Below are 26,747 nucleotides of genomic sequence, written 5' to 3' on the forward strand. Positions count from 1 at the left end.
TCTTGCTGTTTCTCTCCTCATCACAGAAAATGTTGCTCCTCTTATCCTCCCGCCGTCGTCAGGGGAAGTTGGATTTGTCAAAAATGTTTAAATACGATTGCTCAATTCGGCAATTTCTACGATGATCTGTATTACCTATCCAGTTATTCCAAACGTGTATGGTATCCTTCTTCGCCATCTGTTTATTGCAAGGAATCACTGTTGTTTGAGATGAAATAATGTCAAAAAGCCCAATATTGTTCAATGAAAAGCCTTTATCTTCAGATTTGGAGTCTTTTTTAGTTAGTCTGATAGTCATAACTGTGCTACTTTTTTTCCATATTTCATGATCTGTTCTAGTTATCTATCCAGTTACCATGTAGGGCAGGGGTGCTCACAATTTCTCAGCCTGCGAGCTGCTTTTAAAATGACCAAGTCCTAAATATCTACCTCCTACTATAAATATATAAACTATATATTTACTGTCTTGTTAAATATGAGTATACTTTGTACATGTACATCGGGGTGCACACACTTTTTCAGCATGCAAGCTATAAGTCAACATGATCTCTCTTTCTATAAAAAAAAATATATATATATATATAAAACATAATATATAAAATATTAAATATAAAAATAATATCTCAAATAATAACATATATATCAAATATACCGGTAAACTTATAAACTACTATACTAAATACTAATGATTAGTATTTCACATTCACAGTTTCAAATTTTACAGGTAATCAAAGTAGCTGATATCGTTCACAAATAATTCACAATTCAATTCAATATGGCAATTAATAGAATTACACGTAATTCCTCAATAGTTGTGTACATAACCTGAATACCGGTAAAATGTCCGTCAAAATAGCTACGAAGCGTTCAATAGACACACAGTTCATGTGTTATGTCCAGTTAGCATTTGCTATCAAACATTACCGATATACAAGAAATGAAAATGATTATGCCAAAGTCAAGGCAACATATTAAAAATGTTTTAGCAATGGGCATTTTTCCAATTCATCATGAAATAATAGTTTAAGAAACGGAAGTGTAGAAAAACAGGCATTTCTTTCGTGGAGTTCATGATGCGAAGCAAAGTCCTTTTTTCGACATAACTAGCCGTTACAAGTGAACGGATAACTTTTGTTGTGGATATAAGCATCTTACCGCTGAGTTAGTTTATCCATAATCGTAATAACAAAGATGAAAGTTGCATCTATGTGTGTAGTTTGAGACGTGACGTTCACCATTGCTGCGGGGGAGGAAGAGCGAATCGGGAGCTTTATGACAGCTGACTGATGTCATATGACATCTAAGAAGTGACGTTTATGCGACTGACCCAAACTACCTTCGCGATTGACCGGTAGCTTGCGATCGACATAATGGGCACCCCTGATGTAAGGTATCCCCATGTAAGCTAGCTAAAGGGACTGTATGCAACTTGCTTTTTGAAACCAAAAAATATAAGCTAGCATCTGTTGCCAATAGTGGTTTAAAAGAACAGATTGTAAAAAGAAAAAAAAAATGCTATATTTAAATTTTTTTTTGTTATGAATTTAACTGCATAAAATTTGTCATAAATTTTCGTTTGACACAGACAAAATAACTGGCCTTCGTGGCTGTCACTCACAGCTGTTGGTATTCACGTCGATGTCGGAGCGCGTGCACACACACAAAATAAGTCTCGGAGAGGTGATCAATTTACATTAATGTTACAATTGTAGCAAAATTTTGCTACATTAGCTGACAACAGACATAACTTGTGCGTGTGTTACATGGGTCATACTTTCGTACTCAAATCAGGAAGACGACGGGATGTACAGTAATGCTAGCAGTACGTTCGAACGTTGTCGCCCTATGGGCAGCTAGAGATCATATTGCACATACACAGTCCCTTTAACAGGTACATTTTATTTGCCATTTTTCATATATGTGCTTCCTAGTTGTCCAAACAAGTAAGACGTCCTACTTGATCAGTTATCCTTTGTATGATAGCTAATTAGCTGTGCAAATAAGCTACATTTTTCTTTTGTGCAATTGGTAGCTTGCTAGTCACCCATACAAGTAAACACTCACTCCAGTGTCTTATCTATTAATTACATAGATAACTAAACACTGTTTCTTCGGCTAACAAACTAATTGAACATAAATGAACAGAAAACAGGCAGAACACAAATGACCAAGGCATTTGACAATTTTATTTGTTCACCGATAAATTTAAAAACACCTAATCTTTCAATGACCGTATGCAATGGGTTCATCCAGCTGCCTAACGGTGCCAACATTTGAACGTACCGCTAGCTTTATATCCTGCCTTCTTTCTGCTTTGAATACGACGACATAACATACGCATGCACATTTTTTATGTTGGCTGTCAGCTAATGATTTGGCAAAGGTTAGCTATCATTGAATGTATAGCTGTCACAACATGCATGTCAATTATTGAACGCCTTTTCGAGACTGCTTTTGTGTGTACACACCACTGATGTGTACATTTTAATGCAGTTGAATTCGTAATTGTGAAAAATAGACTTTTTTTTGGTACAATCTATTCCTTTAAACCACTAGTTGGAACATATGATATACGGTGGTGGTGTTCTTATATTTTTTGGTTTCATAAAATGTCATTTGGAGAAAGCTGCATACAGTCCCTTTAACAAAAGTGAAAAGAAATTCCTGGTTCCACACCAAAAACCCTGGAAATTGGTTTAGTAGTTTAGGTAGTTGGGTATATGGCCGTATATGTCTTTTAGGTGCCATGAATATTATCATTGTGCCACTGCAACTATTTTTAAAGTAAAGGCTTTTATTGACTTATGAAAAGAAATAATCTGTAACTTTCAAATCCCGTCGTAGCAGTAAACACCTCTCCATGTTTCAGTTCAGTGGTTAAGGGAAAAAAAAACAGGAACAGCTTAAAAGTACATTTAAAAATCACATTTGGCAGTCATTCCTTGTTCCAACAGGATTAGAAAAAAAAGTCTTTCATTGGATATAAATATATGCAAAGCGAGTGGCGTGGTGATCTGGGTGCCAGAGGTGGCGCTTTACTCGGGATATTCTGGCTTGGGCCTGTAAGGGACATAAATTAACATGAATTAACACATGCATGCAATAAGAAAATAATTAATTCGAGTTATCAGTCACCTCTTCCATTCCAGGAATCTGATTGACAAGATAAAGTAATGTGCAAACTGCTTTTTCAAAGCTAACAGCCTGGAGCGCCCCTCCTATTAGTTAGTCATTCCCTCAGTATCACACCCGGAATCTGTCATTTCACAATTTTCTCCTAGAATGCATATGTGCCGCTCTCACCACTCCACTACAGCAACTGCCATCTAACAAGTTGACACAGAGGATGACACCATTCACGTCCAGTATTCAGCTCCATATACAGCAAGCATCTGAGGCAGACGGGTCAAGAATATGGTACATTCTGTTCTCCTACCATTGAATTTGCTCTTCCGCAACTCCAGAACCACCATAAAGTGTCTTATACAACATAAATTGTATCTAGCGCTTAAGCGAGTAAGCTCTCCTTTTCAGTCTTTCATCTGTTAGCTAGCTAGTTTTCATGTACAGTAAGTGAGCGCTCGGCTAGCTGGCTAGTTACCCAAACGGATGTATTTACTGTCTTTTGTCGTATATGTGATTACGTTAGGGTGACCATATTTTGATTATGGAAAACCAGAACACTGCAATGAGATACTCAAATGATACTGGAAATTTACTCAGCTATGGCTCATAATTTCAATACATTTAAAGTATGCCTCCGCTGTGTGGATAGGCAATTCTTATATTACGAGTATAACAGTATAACCAAAGACACAAATTCTGATATGCTTCTCAGAGGTTGCTCAACATGTTTTATTATGCCTCAAAATAATATCTCTTTGATGTTTCAATGATGCAAAAATAACTTTAAAATCCCTGGAATTAAATTATGGCAGAAATAATGTCTCTTCTCTATTACAAAAATTGGCCTGTAAGATAATAATACACCGACCATGATAAGTGAATTTCTGCAAAGTAGGATTTCTTCTTTATAAATTGAGTATTTTCGCAGATAGAGCCTGGAAAACCTGTTTACAACCGTCTAAATAAGTTTTTTTTTTAATTTATCGAGCCCTCTAGACATGAAATAACACCCCTTTAGTCACCTTTACACTTATATTACCCAGTTTAGTAGAAATAAATAAAATCAGCCATTTAAGACATAAATAAAATGTATCATAGGCTCACATGTTAACATTGGTAGAGTCGCATTATACTTCCTGCAGAAGCTATTGTCTCTTCAATGTAACTTTACTGACACCCAGGGGCGTATTTAATAATTTGGGGGCCCAATCACTTTTTTCACAAGCTGGACTCCTCCATCTTTGATATGTTACCAAATTAGTAGTTTTTCATTTCTTAACCAACTAGTTAGTCACACAAGTGTCATAGCCATCTAGTGACCTAATCGAGTAAGTTATATTCGGTAACTTTTTAGCCCAAATATATAGCTTTTCCTTTCTGAATTCTCCAAAGAAGTTATTTTTTTGTCATTTATTTTCTTCACTGGCTCGTTAACGGTAAAGGTAAGCTATACTCCTTCATCTATCGTTTGTTAACTTGCTCTGGAGCCTAACATGTAAGTTTTTTTTACCAGCTAGATAGTAAAACAAATGAGCTATTCTCTGTCTTACATCAGGTTAGCCACACAATTGAGTTATCATTCTCTGTCTTCCATGCGTTCACTAGCTAGTTAGGCAAACGTGTGTTTCCTAGTTAGCCGAACTGAGCTGTTTTGTTTTTTAGTGGGCCATTAAATTGACCAGCATTAGGGCACTCTGCTGCATGTGACGTAACCCCCGAGAGGCTGCCCTTTGGGCGTCTTTTTGAATTAGCATTGACAAAAAGCTGCAAAAAGTCAAAGAAAAAGCAAAACATATGCAATTAATGCTTGACGCTTGCCGAGGAAGACTCGTAAAATTGGGAGCGTCATGCGCCAGTTCAAACTTCCAATTTCTTGAGACTTTGGAGGATAAATTGTTCCCAAAAATATTGGTCACATTGCAAAAATTGTAACAACAATTTTCTATCCATACATAGGAGGCATACTTTAAATGTATTGAGATTATAAGGCATCTTTGGGTAAACTTTGAGTATTGTTTGAGTATCTCATTACCGAGCAGAGTGTCCTGGTTTTTGGTAATCAAAATTTCTGTCTTTTCTTAACGCTCTTAGAACTGAACTAGAAAGTAAGTCTTTTACGTGCAATTGTATTAGTTAACGTAGCTTTTATTGTTCTTATCTTGGATTTGTATTGGTGTATTTTATTTAAGCGTGTGAAAGAATGTGTGAACTGCTGTGACTTACAGCTGTGGTTGTGATTCTGCCTCAGGACACGCTTGTATTTGTAATCTTAATGAGTTTTTATCCTGGTTAAATAAGTTAAGATAAATAATAATAAATGAAAAGTAATAAATACAAATATGGTCACCCTAAGCTAGCCAGCTAGTAAGTTAGCTAGCTACAGTCGATACTTGTCAGTCCTCCGATTTCCCCGAGAAAACTTGCGCATTTTACCCTTCTTCTTTGTTCTCCCGATTACCGGTAAATAGTTTTCTGTAAATATCTTGTATTTTACCTTTCATCAAAAAAATAAATCTCCGGTACTGCACGTTATAATCAATGAATTTGACAATGGGGTTTAGAGCAGTGGTTCCCAAACTTTCCACAGTCACGTACCCCTTCAGACATATGACTGGAAGTCATGTACCCCCTACTCCTGCACACTTAAAAAACATAAAACCGCACAATGAAACATGACATTATATTAAAAAATCATGTCTTATTTTTCCACTGCGCACACAGGCTACTAATTTAAAACCGAGAGGGTTTTAGAGGACTAAGATATCCCCTGGTAGGAAGTACACCACTATCTGTATCTGTTCATCCATCTAAATTATCTGTATCCATATCTGTACTTGGAGTGGGTGGGACATAAACCAAAAGTGGGCGTGGCTTAGCTGGAAATGTGTGGGGCTTAAATTGGTACGTTAGTTTAAGTCTGAAATTGACATGGATTGATCAGAAGTTGCTATATTTATTGTTTATTATTCAGCTATTTGTGTACTGTGTATGTGTGTAAGTGATCTGTAACACTTTATTATTTAATCATTTTTTAATGATCTGTGTGAAGTTGGTGATTCATGCAAACATCCAATGATGGCAAACAAGGAAATAATCTGTCAGCTTGTTTACTGTAGTTTTCTCAAAAGCACTGCGTTCAGTACTACGAGCAAAGTTTTCCAACTGACTTTATGTCACCAGCCAAATTAGAAGCAAGCGGACAAAAAAAACCCCAAAACATCGGCAGTGACCGACACAACACAAGCCATTTACAGCTCTGTCTTGTCAAATGCACCGCGTACTCTTCTCTCCGGCTGTAGGGAGTCTGTAGAGGGTGGGGTGGTCGCTGTGTGTGACTGGCCAATCACAGGCGTGAAGAGTGAATACATAAGTAGTTATCCAATGAGGATTTTCCTTTATCACGATTACGGATAATGATGAGCTCTACTCGTTTCATGCTCGTACTCGTTCTATTCTATTCGTCTAAAACGACTATCCAGCTCAGCCCTATCTCCTGGCAGGTTTGTCGTTTGTTTGGCAAATTTATTTGTATTTGTATGTGTATATTTAAGCGGTGACAAGCTGTGGTAAAATGGGGTTAACTGTGATCTTTATGCTCTTTTACCCTACTTTGGTCCGCAACAACTTGGAAATAATCAGTACAATGCAACTAATGTTACCCGTAAACATAATAATTATAAATAATAATGAAAACAAAGGCACATAATGTACAGAAATCAATAAGGAAATGAATTCAATACGAGGCTTATTAGTGATTAGGGTTTGAAGAATGTGTTTTACTGCCACCTGGTGTCTACAGGGTATCTGCGGGGTCTTAAAATAATATAATTCAAATTTAAGGCCTTAAAATGTCTAAAATCCTCTTAAAATCTCAAAATATGATTTTTAAAAGTGTTAAATGTATTAATGTTACTTTTATTTAAAACATGCATGTTCAGTCTCACATAACTACAAAACACAACCAAACGTAACTGTGCTGCCCGGTCAGAATTGATAATCATTTTGTACTTCTCTGCCAGTATGGGTGTGAAATGGGTTTAAATTATATTTGTTATGGTCTTAAAAAAGGATGAAAAAGTCTTAAATGTGACTTGTTGAAAACTGCAGAGACCCTGGTCTACTTCAGTACTATAAGTTAGGTTTTGTTACTGTGTGTGGTAAGAAAACGAGTGAAAGACCATAACTGCAGGTGTATTGACGATACCCCTGAGCTGCAGCACTCTGCGAGGACAATGGTGCGGCGCATTGGCAGTGAGGAGTTTGATCTTTCCACTGCCCCTCATTTTCTGGAAAACCTCCCTTATGTTCAAATGCAAAAAAATATGTCAAAGTATGAGTTAGACAAACACGTTGCTCTTGCTAGTTGCCTGTCTAAATAAGCCCTACTTTACCATTATCCATTTGTTAGCAAACTAGTTTCTTGGAAAGTTAAGTTGTACTTTTTGAAAAAATAAATCTTTCATCTGTTAACTAGTTAGCCGAATATGAAAAAAGTGCTTCTACATTTCATCAGCTAGCTACTTTGTCAAATGACTAAGTTAAAATGATCTGTTCCAGAAGCTTGCTGTGCTTGTTTATCCTGGCTAGTTTTGGTTTAAAATGTTTGTGTAGGTGACTGTGATGGTCATACATTATTGATGAAACTTTTGCTAAAGACAGGTTTTGATGTTTTGTCAAGTTTCGTCTAGTTAATGTAAAATATACCTGTTAGCAAGCATTAAATTTAGCCAATAATGCTGAAACCATTTCGACAAACTTTATCCTTCTGGTAACCCCAGACTGGACCACCGGTGTTTTATTTCAAAATTAATTAAATGTTCTCAAGTTCTTTTCTTTTCTGTTATAAAGAAATGTTATTCTCAGAAGAACACACTTGAACCTTCTTTAGGTAAGTACCACACTTTTTTATAAGACATTTGACCAAATACAGTAGTTTGAGGTTATGGTTGATGTTTGAATTTGAGGTGAAAGAACAGAACAAAAAATTGTCCTCCAGAGTTTAGAGTACACAAAAGTTGTTCTGTTAGTTGTAAGCATGGTGTCAGTCGGTGCCTGACCCATGTGGTCCTCACCGATCAGGCCTGACTACAAACTGACTGGAGCCCGGCACATGGCCTCATTTGTTCACATCCACCCCCCACCCCCCTCCCCCTCTGTGAGAGTTATGCTGTCTGTTTTTGAATGGACAGCGTTTTGCTTTGTGTGCGCGACCAAAACAGAGGGCAAAGTTAGTCAGCAAGTTGCATTAGCTTCTGCGTTGGGATTCTTCTTGGAGCCTCTTTTCGTAGCAAAGTTTTGCACAATGTTGTACTCTGTTTTCGAGCCCAATGGCGCGCTGAAGGTAGGAAAACTCTTCCACTACAAAGCTACCAAGTATAGAAAGGCGGTTCAGAGTGCAATGGGATATTTCTCATTGGTGTTTCCAAACAAGTAAAATGATCACACAGGGTTAGAAAGTGTGCAACAAAATGCCAGTGCTGTGTCGCTGAAATATTCATATGCTTTTTATCTGATCTATTTCCTAACCACAAGGTATTTGCGTGCGAATCCCTGCCACTTTTCATATTACCTGGAGGCAAATGCTATATAGATTTATACAAGTTTATTTACAACAAGAGCCAAGCCATTCCTCTGGAAACTAGGCTGCAGATCAAAGGATTGTTTTGATCTCTACTTAGCATATTTGTTTAACCTAGCCAGTGATTCTGAAAAGTGCACAAGCTTTTTGGTGATATGCAGAGCACCCTTTATCCGTCTTTTTCTTCTGTTCGCGCTGGATTTAAGTACTTTCTGTATTTAGGAGACAACTGGATTTGCCAGCTTTTGAAATGTAGTTGCCCACTGCTAGCAGTCTTGGCACTCGCAAATAGATAACTAGGTATGTTCCACTGCTAATCCCGATCGGCCTTGTAATAGTATTTGTGGACTGTACAGCGCTCAATTAGGGCATAATGTGCTATTTTTATTTTCCTTTACGTTGGATTAAATGTGAAACATGTTTGGGGTTTTTTCCACCACACTTTCCATCTTCTGTCTAGCGATGTTTTGTATTGTTTTCACTGGAATAACAATGTTGAAACGCTCTCTAAAAAAAGATGCCAGGGCAATCAGAACAGTTTCTGGAATGCTTAAGAGAATGCATATGCACACAATGCCCTAATTCCACTCTTACTTTGGGTTTGGGAAAGATGAGCCCAGGTTTAGCGAGAGCCAAAAAAGGGGGCAGATGGCTCACAAGAGGGATAAACCTGGGAAGTCATGCTGTAAATGTGTTCTACAGAAAACAATGAAAGGAGCGGACAAAGCGATTGTGACAAAGTCCTTTGGAAAATGGGAAAGCAGCTCTCTAAGGTCCACGACCATGGAGAAGCCGGATGAGCCGTCCGAGGAGACCAAGGAGGAGAAGCCATCCAAGAGCACCTGCAAGGACCCTGAAGTCGGCAAGAAAACGCCAGATAAAAGTAGCGTATCTCCTTAAGCCCATTCATACTGTCCAGCCCCTGAGCTTATTTTGTCTTGAGGCAATTTTAATTATTACTGCGCCGACTTGTTTTGTTTTTTGTTTTGTTTTTTTCTCTCTGCCGTTTGACTCTCTGGCCTGCCACATCCGGTGAACAAACAGACCACATTGTTGGGCAGGAGAATTCCTTTTGGAGGCAAAGTGTGTCTCAGATGATACCGCGTTGCCAGGAAAAGACAAAGCAAAAATAGCAAGCACAAAAACAGTCACAGGTGCATGGGAAAAAGAGGCAACCGAGTGAATGGTCACCGCGGTCCCTGGGAGGTCTTTCAGTGTTAGCCAGTGCGGTGGGTGGACTTCTGACAAGGACGTTGGTCTGCAGCCAGGTGGAGTGTGTAACTGAGAATGCTCCTGTTTATTCTTTTCACATGCTAATGTGGCTCCTGTGCGACTCTGAAAAACGGCAAAACTTTTTCTTCGAGTTAACATGTTTTGTTGTTGTTGCAGTACCTGCTCTCGTATCACAGTGGTGGTCTGATTCAAAGGCTCCCGCCTCGCCTTTATAGAAGTTTTTGAGAGGGTGCCAAGGGATGGGGATAAATAACCCCCACTGTCCATCATGAAAAATATACACTTTCAGTGCAGACAGTTTCATATATTTGGCTTCTAAACCTGTGAATACAAATTTAATGATTATGAGATGAGAGGAGTCCGTTTTGGCCAAATTTCAGTATTCCTACATTGATTCCATAAATGTTTATATTTCCAGCATTCTGGTATTAGCAAATCTAAAACCCTAAATGACATAGTTAAGAAAGTAATGCATCATTATTTACAGCAATTCAGGTCTTTTTCACACTTAATTTCTATTATCTAACGAGTTTCAAAACTTAGGGGTCATGGGTCAATTTTTATTGAGTAATATCCTGTCTTTATTTTTGATTCAGGTTTATTCTGTGTTCATTATTATTAGTTTATGTGTAATATATGATGACATTTGGGAATTTTAGAAAGTGCAGCTTATTGATATTACCTTTAACACTCAGATTTGGTAACGTTTACATACAGTATTATCTGATACATGTGCCAAATCTGTACTTTTCAAACTGTGCGGGTGCTTAATTGGTGCCCTAACCAGTACTTCAAAAAAGGAAAATATTTTGTACAAAAACGGTGCCTTTTTCTTTTGATATACAATTTGAAATTAATTGTAATTTAAATACTTCAGCGATAAAATAGAATATATATACATTTATAAGCTAATAATTGAGCTGAGAAATAAATTCAACAATATGAAATAAAATTCACAACCAATTGTCATAATTATCACAGCAAAACCAGCAGCAATACAGAACACAGGGAGTAAGATTTTTCAGTACGTGAAGTGCACAAACTCCGCACAAACTCATTCATAGTTGATACACAATTGTGGCGTGGTAGACTAAAATTACAAAAGTGTTTACTAGTTAATCCTACATGCAAGGTTAAGCAAGATTAAAGAATGAAGTTAGTTACAAGACGTGACTTGCACAGCATCACCTTCAAGCACTTGTTGCAGGTGGCTGAGTCTGCGTCTTTTCGGGTGAAGTACAACCAAACTTTCAAGCATTTTAGCGAGCTGATCATCGTCGTCTGCAGTGAAAAACTCACATCAACCGTAGCACCGTCACAACAGTTGACTCTGGTTGCTACCGTTTACTTCGTCATCGGTGCCATTATGATACTGAGTTTTGGCGCACATCCCTGTTTAAAACTACAATCTGAAGCTGGAAAACAAAATGTTTGCCATTAAAAACATTCATATCGTACTACAGCTGTTATTGATATTTGCTGAAAAACATCTGGAATGTATCAGGGTATCAATGCAACTGTCAGCAGTCAAAACAGAGATAATTTGGGCTGAACGGATGTTTTGAACATGCTGCACACATAGTTTAACACTGATTGAGAATGAGAGATGACGCTGCTACTCAAAATAAAAGAAAAAATAAGACTAATAATTTATTGGGTTTTTTTTATGAATGCTTGTCTTTCAGCATTCACACAACTGCTGATGAAATACTTGTGACATTCTAGATAGCTCATGAAAAGCCTAGTGTCTAACGCAGGGTGACAATATGGCCTCCCACCAGGGGCCTTTCTTTACCTTATAGTGCAAACGTGCTTCAAACACTGCGTCTGCCATCTGCACTTCGAGGAACTCTTCAGCATAGCCATTTAAAAAAAGAGAAAGCTCTCTCAAAGGACACCATTCTGATTTCAGCCTGTAGCCTACATTACTGCGTGTTCATTGTAATTATAAAGGAGGAGTGTTGCCAGGCTAGCGTGCGAGATGCCAGGTGCACACTACCATAATCTAGCAACTCAGAGCATTAACAACAGTATCTGCATGCTACTCCGCCATTAGTTTACTCCGGCTTTCAGTTATCCACGCTTTTTGTGCGCGGGAAGAAAGTGGAATACTTTGCGGTGTTCCATTTTCCTAAGCCTTCTTAGGTTATGTGACTGAGCCATGCTGCTGTGTGAAATTTTATCCCAATACTGGCACTGTATCCTTCTGAGGGTGTCTTGTTAAATAGGTTTACTTAGCGCCTTTGCTGGCATTTTCCGAAGATAGCAAATGCACAAACACTGTCCATGATCGGATTAGCTGTTCGACAAAATGATGTAACTCTTTGTCTCTCTTGTGTGGCACGCAGGTTTCTCCGCTTAAGTTCACTGGTCATCACATCAATATAATCCATACATTACAGCTATAATAGCTGACAGCTCAAGTTAATCAGACAGATCCAGATCCTGCCTCCAAGTACACCAAATGGAACACAAGACATGATTTAGAAGGCATTTAATTTAGAACTTTGCTTATATTCCTCCGCAGCATTGAGGCACAAGATTCAAATTGCATGTGATAAGTGTGAAGTGTTTCTTAAGCATCCATATAGAGGAGTGCAAAGTACCCCGTACCATGCCAAGTACAGCTTGAGCAATGTTTCGCACCTGAGGACATGTTGCTTTACATAGTCGCAAGGTGTGTCAAGACACAACGCTAATTACGCAATTTATGACGGAAATCAGTTAAAGCATCTCCGTGGATCACGCTTATTTACATTTTAATTACGACTATTACCTTTTCTTTATTTTTTGGATGTGACCACAGCGAGCCCAATTCCTCCCCTGCACAAGAGAGAAGCAAAAGAACTGTTTTCCACTGGCGGTTTAGATGCTTGTTTATCACTTTTAAATACCGTCATCTTTGCTGAAATCCCCTCTCAAAAGAACCTTTCACTTGCTGGAATAAATTCAAATTAAAATTTAAATCCCTCTTTGCATTTCTTCAGCCTTTTTTAAAATAGCTGCCTCCTTTTAGAAAGCTGTTTATGTAGTGATCTGTTCATAATCCAGTTTGTTTCTCAACAGCGAAAAAACACAGAAATCGTATTATCACTATCTTGGAGAGATGATGCGAGAAATCAGGGAGTATAAATGTCTGCATCTGCGGAAGTTTTTCAAGTTGCCAAGCATGGACAAATGAATCCTAGTAAATAAACCTGAATACTTTTATTTGACTTGATAAATATGCACAAATACAAGGCACATCAAATTTTCTCTTCAAATAAATGTACTGCTTTGGTGAATACACAGCATCATCTAGCGTGTATATCTTGGATAATGCAGATAGATGGCTCGTGAGAATTGTTCGGGCTTGTGACCACTGAGGAGAAAATCAGAAGATTAAACTCTCAAATCGTGCAGATCTCGCTAAACTGCTCTCTAATCTTACGAGGTGGTCACCTTCCAACCGCCTTGGATAAACAATATCCAATCAGAAATGTAATATGCAAAAAAAAAAAACAACAGACAGACATTTACATGCAGTGCCTTTTGATATCAGTCCATTTGAGATGGTGCCGAAGAGGCCACAGGGGGATATTTAATTTGCGCAGGCTAGATTGGAATTATTGTTTGGAAACAAATTATAATTGTGCCTCCAGAAAGTTAAGTAAGATCAAAAGAAAAGCAAATCAATGAGCAAGCCGTATTAATCACTCAAAGCCCAACAAACTTGCTTCATAATCAGTTTCATTGTTTGGCTCAAAGGGCATTTGCATGCTCAGTCACAAAATTGCAAATCATCCACATAATAGTTTTTTTTTTGCTTTGTATGAACTAAACAGCTTAACAACCCAACATAATAGGTAGAAATATACAGTTAAATTATTCATACCCTGGACTCATTGTATGTTAAAGTGCATTTTTATTTGGTCAGTGGTTATGTTTAATTTCACAAGAAAGTGCCAAAACGAATATAATGTATTAAGAGAGTAAAAATATATTTTTTAAATGACTTAAAAAAATATTTATATTATCTGTATCAAATGTTCTAAATGTTGAGTTGATTTCAGAGCTCTTGATTATGCCAGAAGTTGTCAGGATCCTTTAGAACAGAACAAAAGATACACTCCTGAGCAAACTTTTGAGACTGGTGAAAAGTTGCAAGAATTTACATTTCGCTCTGTTGGATCTTAGGTAGAGCTTCAAAAGGACATTTTTTTTATTGAGTGAGCAATTTATTACAGACAACCAATGAACTAAAATAGGCTGTTCATCAGCTGATCAGTAGTTTAAGACCATAGCTCAAAAAAAAGAAAAACGAAACCCCCCTAAAATAGAAATAAAATGTTCAAAAAAGGACTCAGTAATGAGCAACTAAGGCATTCTTGTTAATCACCTAAAAAATTGCTTTGGGCATGCTTGATGCCAGTGTTACCAGGAGGCTAGTGGGAATGTTACTCCAGGTGGTGAAGATGGCTTCACAAAGGGCATCCACTGTCTGGAACTGATGTTCATTTTTGTAAACTTCCCTTGCCATCCATCCCCAAATGTTCTCAGATGGATTTAGATCAGGGGAACACACATGATGGTTCAAAAGAGTGAGGTTATTCCTGTGGAAGAAGTCCTTTGTCAGGCGGGCATTGTGAACTGCAGCGTTGTCCTGTTGAAAAAGCCAGTCATGACCACACAGACGAGGGCCTTCAGTCATGATGGCTGCCCCCTGCAACATCTCCACATAGCCAGCTGCCGTTTGACACCCCTGCACAACCTGAAACTCCATTGTTCCATTGAAGTAAAAAGCACCCCAGATCATGATGGTGCCCCCTCCACTCTGCCGTGTGGAAAACATCTCAGGTGGGATCTCCTTGTCATGCCAGTAACAAGCCATCCAGACCGTCAAGGTTCCATTTTTTCTCATCAGAGAATAAAACTTTCTTCGACCTTGTGGCGTTGAAGGAGACGAGGCCTTTGAATACGTTTTTTGTTCTTAAAACCCTTCCCTTGCAGATGATGTCTGATAGTTATTGGACTGCACTTGGCACCAGTAACAACCTTCATTTGGGCTGTTTCAAGTGTATGTGATTAAGACGCTCGCGGTAATGCCACTCTTCTTCTGCGACGGAGCGCCGCGGCCATCTTGTTTACGTATGTAAGCATCTTCATCACATACACAAGAATGCACAGGCGACAGCGCGCTGGGATACGGCGGGAGACAAATATAACGCCGAGCGTTTGGTGAAGTCAGATTTTTTTTGAGGAGACATTTTTGCGATGCAAATGTATTACTCTTTTGAACACATATTGTTTCGAGAAGCCAAACTCCTTACTTAAATGGCCCCAGCAACTAAGCGAAACTACGTTCCTCATCACGGATCTCCGACCATGAACTCACGGGACCAACTGGGGGGGTAAGTCACTGTTGGTGTAGTACACTGCTGATGGGGATGACATACAACTTCATGTCAAAAAATCCAAACTATCCCTTTAAACTTTTGATCAGCTGATGAACAACCTATTTCACTTTAACGTGAGTGCAAAATGTAATTTTGTGCAATTTTTCAACTAGCCTTAAAATTTTGATCAGGAGTGTAACATTTCATTCAAAAATATTTGTTATTTAAGTACTAATGAATCATTTTAAACAGTGGAAAATATCCATCCATCCATTTTCTATGCCGCGATTCACACTTGCATTCATACCTATGGACAATTTAGAGTCAATTCAAAATATTTGTAATTAATATTGCTAACACAGCGTCTTGCAGTCTTGAGTCATTTCCAGGCAGAAGATAACCATTGAACAAATTTAAAAATGTGTCAAAGTTGCAGTCCTTGACCAAATAATAAGCAGGATTTCAGAGCACTCGTGGGACATCTGAAGCCAGACAGAAATATCTTCCTGTTAGTTGTGTCTAGACACACTATTACGGCCACCAAGGTCATTACCGAAATGCACATTAATACACACCTGTTACCATTGTCTACTTGCTCGTTTTTTGGCCCAACATCTAAGCTGCTATCTGGCCTTTAAGAGGCGTGTCTGCTTTCATTGTGCGCCTGCCTGAGTAGAAAAAGATGGGCAGAGACCCCCAGAGACGCCCTGAATGTGGATGTCACCTCCCAATAACACCACACAATGAGTTGCTGGCCTATGAACCACAAAAGGCAGGCATGGACTGACCACTCATGCGTTGATTTCTCAAATGTAAGCAAGATGCGCTCGTTTGAGGGCAGCAGAGACCAACTGGTGTAGGCTAATGAAAGATAAATTTCATTGTCATCCAGTTCTCAATTTAGACTTAACAGATAGTTGACCTTTTACTGCACAACTGTCTTTTGGCACAATATCTATTAGTGCGGTATTAATACAAAGTGCAATTTATTAATCCTTCAGGGCAGTAGTGTGTTACAAACTACAGTACTTTCTCTTCCTGTCTAATATGCATTTTTTTAAAATTCAAATTTAAAAAGGATCACAGGTGTGTCTAACTCATTCTAAAACCTTCATAACATAAATAAAATATAGTAGACGCAGAAATGTACACCGATATAATTTCTTGGATTCTTTATACCAACCACGTCACATTTGCAGCGCCACTTGTTGATAAGCAGAGTTCATGGAGCACTGTCATCACTGCCCCGAAAACCGCCCCAAAAAAAGCTAGCCACGCCCATTAGACAGTTGGCAGCATGATTTATACTCTGTATTGACTATAAATAACAAAAGACTGGAAAAACAGCGGTATCTCCTCTTGAGACTAGTTTTTTATACTACTTTTTAAGGAATGTTCTAAATGAATGATTACCCTGTATTAATATGAATAGAAAATTGAACGCTACTCTGTATTAAGTATAAGGTTGGGGGGTAGTGCCACCCTGTCACCTCCAAATGTGTTGCATATTGAAAGGGGTCATACTAGACACCTTAATTCCCCATTAATATATATTATTTATCTGACCGAGACCATTTGGACAATAACATGATAATAATCATAGTAATAACACGGGCTACTGTTCCAGCTATAAACCACGTCATGCTAAAACTCAACTCTGAACCCCCGTCGTCACTTCCTGTCCTCCACACATCCAGAACACATTTACTGTGACACACACAACCATGAGTTGTAGTTATGTCTTAAATTGTTTATTTTCTCTGATTATATTTACTATAGTGGGTAATACAAGTGTAAAGGTGACTGTAGAGGTGTTATTTCATGTCTAGAGGGCTCTACTGTTAAATGTTAAAAAGCGTATTTAGAAGGTTGTAAACAGGTTTTCTATGCCATAACTATGAAAATATTCAATTAATAAAGAAGGAACGCTACTTTGCAGAAATTCACTTATCACAGTTGGGTCAATTAACTAATTAACCCGCTATAAATGAGGGATTACTGTACTTCTACTCTAATGTATTTAGGTGATGCTACGTTCATGTTCAATGAACCCAGTTTATAATTTTACTGACTGTATTAGTCCAGAGTTTCATATTTTGAACTTTACTTTGTTCTTATCCGGATTTTTGTGCCATATAGAAATGTGGAGCTTCCCAAATTTTATCCTCACCAGCATTATTTAATTGGATTCTTATTTGTGAATGTGTTAAGGCTAACATGACTTACTTGCTGATAGTAGGAGAAAATGTTATTTTAGTTGACTATTGGTCATGATTTTTAATGAATTATTTTGCACACAGTGTTTATTTGTGAAATGCATCCAGTGGCATCACAGTAAAAGAAGCATAATGTGTTCATTCATGACATGAGATGTGACCTACAATTAGTTTGAGGGAAGAGTTGCTGCCAATATTGGTATCGGTAATAAAGGGATGGACAATAATGGTATATCGGAGGTAATTCTCTTACATGTTTACTTCCTACAGGTGTAACACCCATTACATTTGTCCATATAGTGCAGGGTTCACCAAACCTTTTCAGGTCAAAATTAGAAATTTTGTTCCTCTCTTAAACTTACATTAACTACAGTATGTCACGTATTACCTTATATAAACTAATGATAAAGCACACAATAAAATATTGCATTTTACTCACCCGATGAAAATTGATCCTCGACCCATTTTTCATCCTGATCCTAAGATTGGAAAGCCCAAATATAGTGTATGGCTTATATAACAAACTCAAACCTACACTTGTCCATAAAACATGTGAAATGTTATTGAAGTGTCTTCAAAGGACACTGAATAAACATATTGTGAGGTTGCTCACGGTCACACATGAATGGGCCCAAAGGGGATTGCAGGGACCTAATCTAATCATTGCTTTTAAGTGAGACACAGTGACATGCAGTGTTAGATCCCCATGAAAAATATACTGCATCTTTCAAAAGAATATAGCCTTTCTGCTGACATTAACATAAACATAGTTGAGTGTCCTGGAGCCATATCAACAACATGTACTTATGTTTGCTTTCTTGTATTTGCATATGCAAAATAATTTATTTTTTTTAAGAGAATTAATTCAGTCCTTTTATGTCACTTTCTGTGATGAACAGACGGCATCAAGTGTACCAACAATGAGGCTTCAATACCACCAAGAAGATGCATTTGTGTCACGCTGAAATTAACTGCAGTTTAAGATAAATTTTTTACACATCGCTCCAATTCAATGGAGCAGTGTAAATATGCTTTGTTTGGGTGTACATGCTGCCACATGACATTAGTCGCATTGTTTTGTGGAAATTGCAGGGTGCACTGTTGAGTGAGTGGAGGTGGGGAGGCAGGCGGTGGGGGTTGGGGGGTGTTGGTGAAGTTCCATCGCTGACATTTTGACCTGGCAGTGCATTAGAAGAACTCAGCAAACATATTTGTGTAGGTTTTGTTTCCAGGAGGAAGGTATGGTGCTCCTAACAACGGGGTGCTGCGACACTTCACTCAGCTTACATAATTTGCAGTAGAATGCAAAAAGCTTTTAGACACACATGTGACCCATTGTAATACCTTTCTAAATGCAATCAAACACTTCCTACAAATACGAGGCAGCACTTTTAAAATGTGCACCCTTGTTTGACATGTAATTTTGTCCAACCCACTCCTCTTTCATTTCTCCATCAGCCCACATTTTTCAGGAGATGAAATAAGCCCAACACAAACAGCAGTTTATGTTTTTACGCTGGCTAGCAATTTATTTTATTTTCCAAAACCTGTGAGCAGATGTTTGGGCCAAAAAGAGAATATTACATTTTGTGTTGAAGCCTCGTAGTCTCAAATTGTCACCAATGCATTGACACAAGTTGATTTGTCGTCTTCAAGCCACACTGATGACATGATGTAATCTTCTCAGTCTTGTTGTCGTGCCTGCAGCAACATTGTCCACATTATTTGATAAGATGCTTAGATAGATGTTTCTTTAGGTCCAATGCAAGCGCGTCTCCTCTCTTCCTTTTTAGCATCTCCCAACCGAGTGTGCCGTGGCCTTGGCTCTTGAAGACAGTTAGAAATTAGACTTTCAAATGAGGCATTAAACAAGGTGATGATCAACTGCCAGACCTTAAGTAATAATCATATTCAGCAGACTTGCGTCGCTAAATGCACAAATCAGAGGAGAGGGGGAAAAAGTGAAAATACATTATGACTACATTTTGTCTTCTCACATAAGTCCCTTGAGACTTGAGCACAGGGGGGGTGATAAGCATGTTTGGGTGGCCCCTTCCATCAGCTGGGCTAGGATCTCGGGTGGGGGTGCTTTTTTTTTATTTTTTAGAAATACCAAGCCGCCACCCTCCCCCGCTCTCTTTTGCCCCTCTTGCCCCGAGGCTCCACCCAGAAGTGTGGTCGCCTTTGTCATTGTAATCTGGCTGTGTTTGCTAAACGCTTCCACTGTTTACTCTCCGCTATGGGGGCTTGTATGAACAGGAGTCAGCAGGACGCAGGGTGACATCACTTTGGATAGATGAAGCGGGGGTTGGGTTGGAGGTGCATTTGTGATTTCTCAGGGCCCCCTTTTAATCGTTTATTCTACCCTGGCCTAGCTCAGGAGGCTAACATGGCCTACAGGGAGGAATTACACCTAATTACTTGAATAACGTCTAGGCAGCAGTCAATGGTAATCATCAAAAACCATTTCCAGGTCTTCCGTTGCCTTTCACTGATGGTTTGGTGTGACGGGCGGGGAATCAATGATGCAGGAGAAATGAAACAGACTGACAGGTAGATACATAAAGAAGAAAAAAGGGGGGGGGGGAAATCAAATTAATGGACAAGGATTTCATATCTATTTTTGTTGTTGCCGTAGTGATAAAGTCGCAGACATTGAAACTGGTCTGTTGAGCCATTGTTATCATCCCTGGCCATCTGCTGCTGAGGAGTGACATTCCCTCTCATTTGCATGATGAGTGATGTATGAGGAGGTTGGGAGGGCATATGCCTTGCTCTTATGACAAAGCCAAGGAAAGTTGTTTTTCTTCCGTTAAATACCACGGGAAATGAGGATAGACAGTAAAAATAAAGAAAATAAATAAAGAAAAATGAGTAAAAAAAATCCTACATAAACATTAACCTATGAGTCTTGTGAGCGTTAACCTTTTCCGAGCAAATGTGCTGCTGCTGAGCGCTCCTATGCTGGAGTCGAGGCGAGCTAGTGCATCTGCCTCCTTGTGTGCGCCTGTTTGTGTGTTTTGTGGATGTGGGAGTAGAGCGAGGAGGAGGAAGGGAGGGAGGGAGATGGGGTGGGGGGGGTGGCGGTGGGGGGGATGGGCGGCTGTTGATGTGCAAATGTGCATCATGTTGAAGGGCTGTGAATGGGGAGGTGTGACGTAAAAGGGACCCGAACGCAGGTGCTTATCTCGAGGCTGTCAAAGGCACAGTATGTCATATTCCCGGGGACTACCTTTCAAAGCCACAGCACCAGCGCCAGCCACCACCAGCATCACACTGGGAGGAAATCAAACTTTTGGGATCGCAGCTCTAGGTTGGTTTCAAAGTTCTTATGTACTATATTTATTTCATGTAGTTTTTGCTGAGGATCTTTGGTGTTGCATATGTGAGACGCAAAGCGTTTAAGCCTGCATTGAGACTCAATACAGCAGCTGAGAAACTTGTGTAGATTCACTGTTACCAGTTTCTTTAATGACTATTGCACTATGCTGACCTAATACTGTACATTGTTTGCCTGGTATTCAAAAAGGTCTTGCTGCAAAGCGAAGGCAGCTTTTGTCCAGGTTTCAGAGAGTTTGACGGCTGATTAAACATCTCAAACTGCTTTTTGATGAGACGTGACCCATATTTGATCATCCAGATAGCATGAGATAGTGTCTACTTTGATTAAATGTGCTTGTGTATGTATATAAGCTTGTCTTAGAGGAACACATGTTGGTATTGTGCGCACAGACAAAGCATTGTCAGGTTGCCTGTGGCTTTGACAGTGACAGCTGTACATACAAGACCACTAAGCCCGATGGTGTACTTAAACATTGACTCTTTGTTCGAATAACATATTTGTGCAAGTTGGCAAGTCGTTTATTACTTCCTGTTTTTGTATCAAGTCTCAAAAGATTTGAAAACTTTATCTGTTTCTGTGGGCGAGCTTTAAATTTGGATTAGGATTGTACCTTCTGGTCAAGACTTGTATAATTAGTCACGTCTAAACCGTGGCAAAAGTTGGGATAACTATATGCTAAGGCTGCATGTAGCGTGATAGAAACATAGTGCGCTTGTGAACTTTGGTGTTACGTGTGGGCGTAGTTGTTGATTTAAAAAAAAAAAAATCATCAGAGGGGCCTGAAAGCACTCGACAGTCTCTCAAGCAACTATTGATTTAGCAGGACGGATGGTGTTTTAATAAAGTTCATCATTCACTAGACTAGCTGCGCATTAAGGCTTTAGAATTTGCTTGGACGACCCAAACTCAAGTTGTGAAATTGTTTGTTCGAAGTCTTAAAGTAGATCCTCTGAGAACTGGAATTTTTTTTTAGATCCAACAAATATTCTGTGTAAAAACCAACAGTTATTGGCAATATTTTATCTAGATAGTTTGCACAATTAAAGTGTGTAAACAGTTCCATTTGTAAAATAAGTAGTCTAGCTTACCTCAAAAGTACATGGCACAAGTTGTGTGTCCTGACTTTGCTTAGGAGACAGGCGAAGTAAAAGCTATTAGATAAGTTACTTCTCTTTACTTTGCTTTAATTATGCAAACAGTAGAGCCAATGGCAGGGCTGTGTGGTAAAACAGTGATAAGTAAAAGGTATTATTCCTCACTGAGTCACCGCTCCCCACCCTCCCACTTTGCCCTCGCCTTTAAAGCCCAGGGAGGTTGGTTGCTACACAACGAATCAATGTGACCTCTGCTCGCCTCAAGGAACTGTCCATGGTACCTGCTGCCAAACCTTGTCAAACAAAAACAGCGCAAACAATCTTAATCCTGTACTTTTTACCACACACGCAATATTTTTCTTGACGAAAACAGTCTTTTTTCTAAATATTGAGATTTCCTGTTATAATAAATTGATTCTATACAAACATCAAAAATCAAATGAAAAACTGCTAACATCAGTGACATTGTGTTACCTGTGACCCCCATCACCCACCACTACTCAAACTTCAGTTGTTTAATCCAGGAAAATGAATTATGTGGATTTAATTCAGCGAGGTCTCAGAAATGATCCATCTGCTGTTGAGCAGCTGGCGAAAGGATAAATGTAATTAATTACTTAACTTTTGATCAGTATTCTAGAGAAAGAGTTGTTTGTGTGTCCTGGTGTGGAAGACAAACAAAATGAGGCAGCGGGGTCATTATGTGTTCTACATAATATAGCTTTTTTCAATTAATGTCAGAAACAAGTTTTTGTATTTATAGTGTGATTACTTCATATACTATTTAGTTAATGTAAAATATTGAGAATATGCATGCATTAGAATGAAAACGCTTTCATCAATTTCTAATATAACAATTATCATAGATTCAGTTATTCTTGAAATTGTTTATTTGAAAATGACATTTGAAATCTTATTACTTATTATTAATAAAAACAATTACATACAGTATATATATATACAATTTAGCAAAAATATATAAATATAAATAAAGTGGCAGAAAATCAGTTTTTTTTCATGGACTAGTTTGATTGACAAGGCAAAGTGACGAAATGAATATTCCACATTGCACGGCCTTGTTTGGACTAAATATATATTTGCGAATTTACCTTGACAACAGTGTACCTCCATTGGCTGCGACTGGGTTTGTTGGCCTAACTATAAAGGATCTGCTTATACCCTTGTGGGTTGGGAAGAATTAGGATTTATGAATTTATTTCCTCTGTTGTATTGTTTAAACAGCTTTGGTTTAGTTTTGATCCCTTCCTCTTGCCTTTGAGGCTGTTCCACGGTGTCAGCTGTTGACTGATAGTAAGAGAACTGCCTCACAGTGTGAATGAAAGAAAACTAGCGGTTGGTAAACACTGATAAGGGATAAATAGAAAGCGGTCAGGCAGAGATAGTTCTGTGGGAGCCCAGATTGTGTGCGGTCTGTTAAAATGAGATTCTGAGCCTGTCCTTTTTATTCTTCCCTCCCCTCCCCTCCCCTGTGCGGCGTTTGTCTGGAAAATCTCCAGTGACCCGGCTCACCAATCTCAGGCTGCACCATTCTCCTCTTTTTCTATTTGTTTTGTTTTTCAACAAGGGTCAAGTTGGCCAATAGACACGTTCCTGATGCTTACGGACAGCTGTCATGACTTCAAGTGCTTGCATTTGTTATGTTTTTCCATGCACAGCAACCAGAAATGAGTTTAGTTAAAGTTACCTATAACCAAGATGCTATACTATACTTGTCTTTAAAGTTGATCTGATCCTCTCTCCATCCATTCTCTTATCATATGCGATCCAAAGTAATTGTTATCCAATTCTTTTCAGTTCTTATCCCAGTAGTCATCTTCTTTTTGTCTCTTTCTTCGTGTGATTAAAAGACCTTTGGAGGTCTTTCCTGGAGGAGCACCATGTGGTGTATTTATACAGAACATAATTCAGCCCATTGTAGCCCAGCAGCTAATGAGATTGGTTGTTACGTGAATGACACAAAGGCTAAAAAAAAAGGCTTGGTGTTTCGGGTGAATATCAAGAGTGTGTCGACACACTCTCAGCACTGTGGGCGAGTCTTCCACCTCCATCATATCTTCTGCTCCATCTCCTCCATCATGTCACCACCGTGAGCTGAAAAACAAAGGCTTAAGAAAAAGAGGGGCCACCATGGTAAGTTGAGCATGCGGACATGTTAAAGTGGGGGACAAGTGCTTGTGTCTTGTGTTTGAGGCTGCTCTGTGGCCGTCTCAGATAAGTAGATTTGTGGGAGTGTCAGTGTTCCGGTGACTCAGTATAAAATGATCACATTTTGGTGGCTTTTGCTCTTTAAACTTGATACACTTTGTTGTTTGTGGACTTGGTGGTAGGTGCTAATGGAGCTATGGTTTGCTTTTTAAAAGAAAGAGTTTTTCCAAAGGTGCATATTTGTCAAAGTAAGTGAATGGTTGAAGTGTTTCTAAAAATGATAATGCTTACCGTTACTTTTTGGGACAATTGGTGCACATTTTGTACCTTGTCTGACACTTGAATTGTAGCAGTGATGGTTGTGTTACAAAATGGGAAGTGCATTAGCTTATCATGCTCTGCGGTCGAGCTAGAAAGTGGGTTAAAGTCCATTGTGTGTATTAAAGCCTGGACTTAAGTCAAATCTACATTTTGTTAAAGATTACTCCTTTTATTGATGCCCATAATCATATTCATGGACCATCTGCTGAATTGGCAAGCATAGATCAAACTCACCAAACAGCCCTCCTAACCTTTTAAGTACAAAATAGTCTGGCTTAACTGTGCGGGCCCAGAAGTGTGTGTATGTGAGAGATTGTTTGGATATTGGATAATACTTAATTTAGATCCTCCAGGCTGCTTGTGCCATATTTTATTTTATCGTGATCTTCTTATCAAGATCTCCTATCCTTGGTGGCAAACCACACGCGTGTTTGAACAACTGAGCAAATCACCAACGACGAGTTGAGCAAAATGTGGCCGTAAAGAAACTCAGGTTATAGCTATGTAGATTTCACAACGCAGTATGTCATAACTGGATGGCTGTACGAACCCCTTGAGTGTCATAAACACCGCTGAAGCTTCTTGTTTATTCTTTTGTTTTTCTTCTGAGCTAATTCCCGGCGTGCGCTCCACACAAATAGGAATTCACCACTGGGCATCCTTACCGCATGAAATACTTATGTTCGACTCATTCCAGACAAAGCTTACGCAGATTGAGAATTCATATGCCAGAGGTAAATCCGAGTTAACACGGATTTATACTGGCATGAGTTGAAGGACTAGACTTTGTAATCCAGGTGGCCAAGGGATTTTACTATACAGTGGCAAAAAATCACTTAAAACTCTCCCCAACATCCTGAGCCACAGAGCTCAATAAGCAGACAGTTTGTTGATGACATGCATATATGTGAACTTAAACAACATTATTCACTCAAAAAATCTATATTTTCCATCTGGCTCTTACGTGCACAAACAGATTTTGAGCTGATAATATCCACTCAAAAATTTAAGTTGGTCAGATTCAACGTTTTTAAAGAACTTTTTTGTAAACTCAATTGCTTTCAATGTCTTAAACATTTCTCCAGTGAGTTTGTTCATTTGTCAGACATAGTCTTACTTATCTTGGCTCTGGTCAGGTGTGTTCTGGCAATACCGCTTGCTAATGTTAGCTGCGTTCTCACTGCAACGCGTTTTTCATTAAGGTGCTAGTCATCGTAGACTTGTGCTTCGGTGATCATCTGCATGATCATGTGCATCTGCATTCTGCACAGACAGGGTTGTTTTTCTTCCAATGTGGGCACCCATATGTACCTTTAGGAGACAGAAGAAAAAAATTTCATTTTTTAAGTTAGATCACGGATTTTGACAACTGACGTTTAAGGTCATGGTCAAATGTCTAAGTGGGAGACTGAGTAAGTGTGTGTGGTATTTTTTACTTTGTGGAGATGATTTTCAAAACTCTAACATTTTAGGGGCAAGACTCTGTACAGTATGTGGGTCAGGTGTTATAATCATATTCAAGTTTAAGGTCATGGGCGGCGTTATGGTTGCTTTCAGCGTCTCTAGCTGTGGGTATGGTCACTTGCCAGGGCGTAAATATACATCAACATCAAGTCGCCTTAAGTGCTGAAAGTGTGTGTGCGGCAGAGATAGAGTGGAGTTGTTTAATGACAGGAACAGCTGACTCATTTAGAGAGCGCAGTGAAAGGTAATTAACCCTGGGAAAACTACAGCTGCCATGCGAGCTGTTCACTTCAGTACAATCTGATTAGAAATCACTGCTCCAGTCCCTGACTCCTTTCACAAGCACTATGTCCAGGGTAAAATTTTACCTTCACCCCTTAGAGATCTCCCTTGGAACACAAGAGACCTGCCTTTTGTGTGCGGGGGATTAAGCGGAACGGTTACTACGTTTTTCCAAATTGCAGACCACCTGGTTGCATTCATGCAAGCACCTCCATAAAAGGGCCTCCTTGGGCAGGCACAATGAGCAGGATTACTCTGCTCATTGTTACAGCGGGGTTGGAACTTCTTTTTCCCCTAACACCTGTCCCCCAAATTAGGCAGGTTTTGAAAAAAGCATGTTGACAACAGCATTCAAAGATTGAAACTAACACGAGGGTGCTTTGGCAGACCGGTCTCCATCTCGCCTGCTATTGATGCGTACTGTCGGCTAAGAAGATACTAATTTTATTAGTCTCCACATTTTGGTGTCCTTAATTGGATTGAAATTCACAAATAAAATAGCAGATCATCTCGGCACCCTTCATTTGAGAGGGGAACTAAAAGCAGCAG

At 39.0% G+C, this 26,747-nt stretch overlaps 1 protein-coding gene and 1 long non-coding RNA gene across 9 annotated transcripts in view; one reads left to right on the forward strand and one right to left on the reverse strand.

The window, feature by feature from the left end:
* Nucleotides 1–2,772: 2,772 nt before the first annotated feature.
* On the reverse strand, nucleotides 2,773–3,543 carry LOC129173071 (uncharacterized). The gene is made up of 3 exons (XR_008567154.1): nucleotides 3,437–3,543; nucleotides 3,136–3,326; nucleotides 2,773–3,060 (listed from the first exon to the last, which is right to left on the reverse strand). It is a non-coding gene; the product is annotated as an uncharacterized LOC129173071 (long non-coding RNA).
* Nucleotides 3,320–26,747, forward strand: part of st18 (ST18 C2H2C-type zinc finger transcription factor) — a 62,241-nt gene continuing 38,813 nt past the window's right edge. The window contains exons 1-2 of one of the 8 annotated variants that reach the window (XM_054763534.1): nucleotides 3,320–3,417; nucleotides 9,407–9,587. In XM_054763534.1, coding sequence (XP_054619509.1) covers nucleotides 3,415–3,417; nucleotides 9,407–9,587 — 184 coding nt within the window. In that variant the 5' untranslated portion in view covers nucleotides 3,320–3,414. Of the gene's footprint in view, nucleotides 3,418–8,359; nucleotides 8,468–9,330; nucleotides 9,588–20,646; nucleotides 20,842–23,999; nucleotides 24,117–26,747 lie in introns of those variants that run through there. The other 7 variants (XM_054763527.1, XM_054763498.1, XM_054763518.1 and 4 more) reach the window with 7 other exon arrangements.

The sequence above is a fragment of the Dunckerocampus dactyliophorus genome, chromosome 2 (genome assembly GCF_027744805.1).
Source record: "Dunckerocampus dactyliophorus isolate RoL2022-P2 chromosome 2, RoL_Ddac_1.1, whole genome shotgun sequence".
In the NCBI taxonomy this organism is placed as follows: domain Eukaryota; kingdom Metazoa; phylum Chordata; class Actinopteri; order Syngnathiformes; family Syngnathidae; genus Dunckerocampus; species Dunckerocampus dactyliophorus.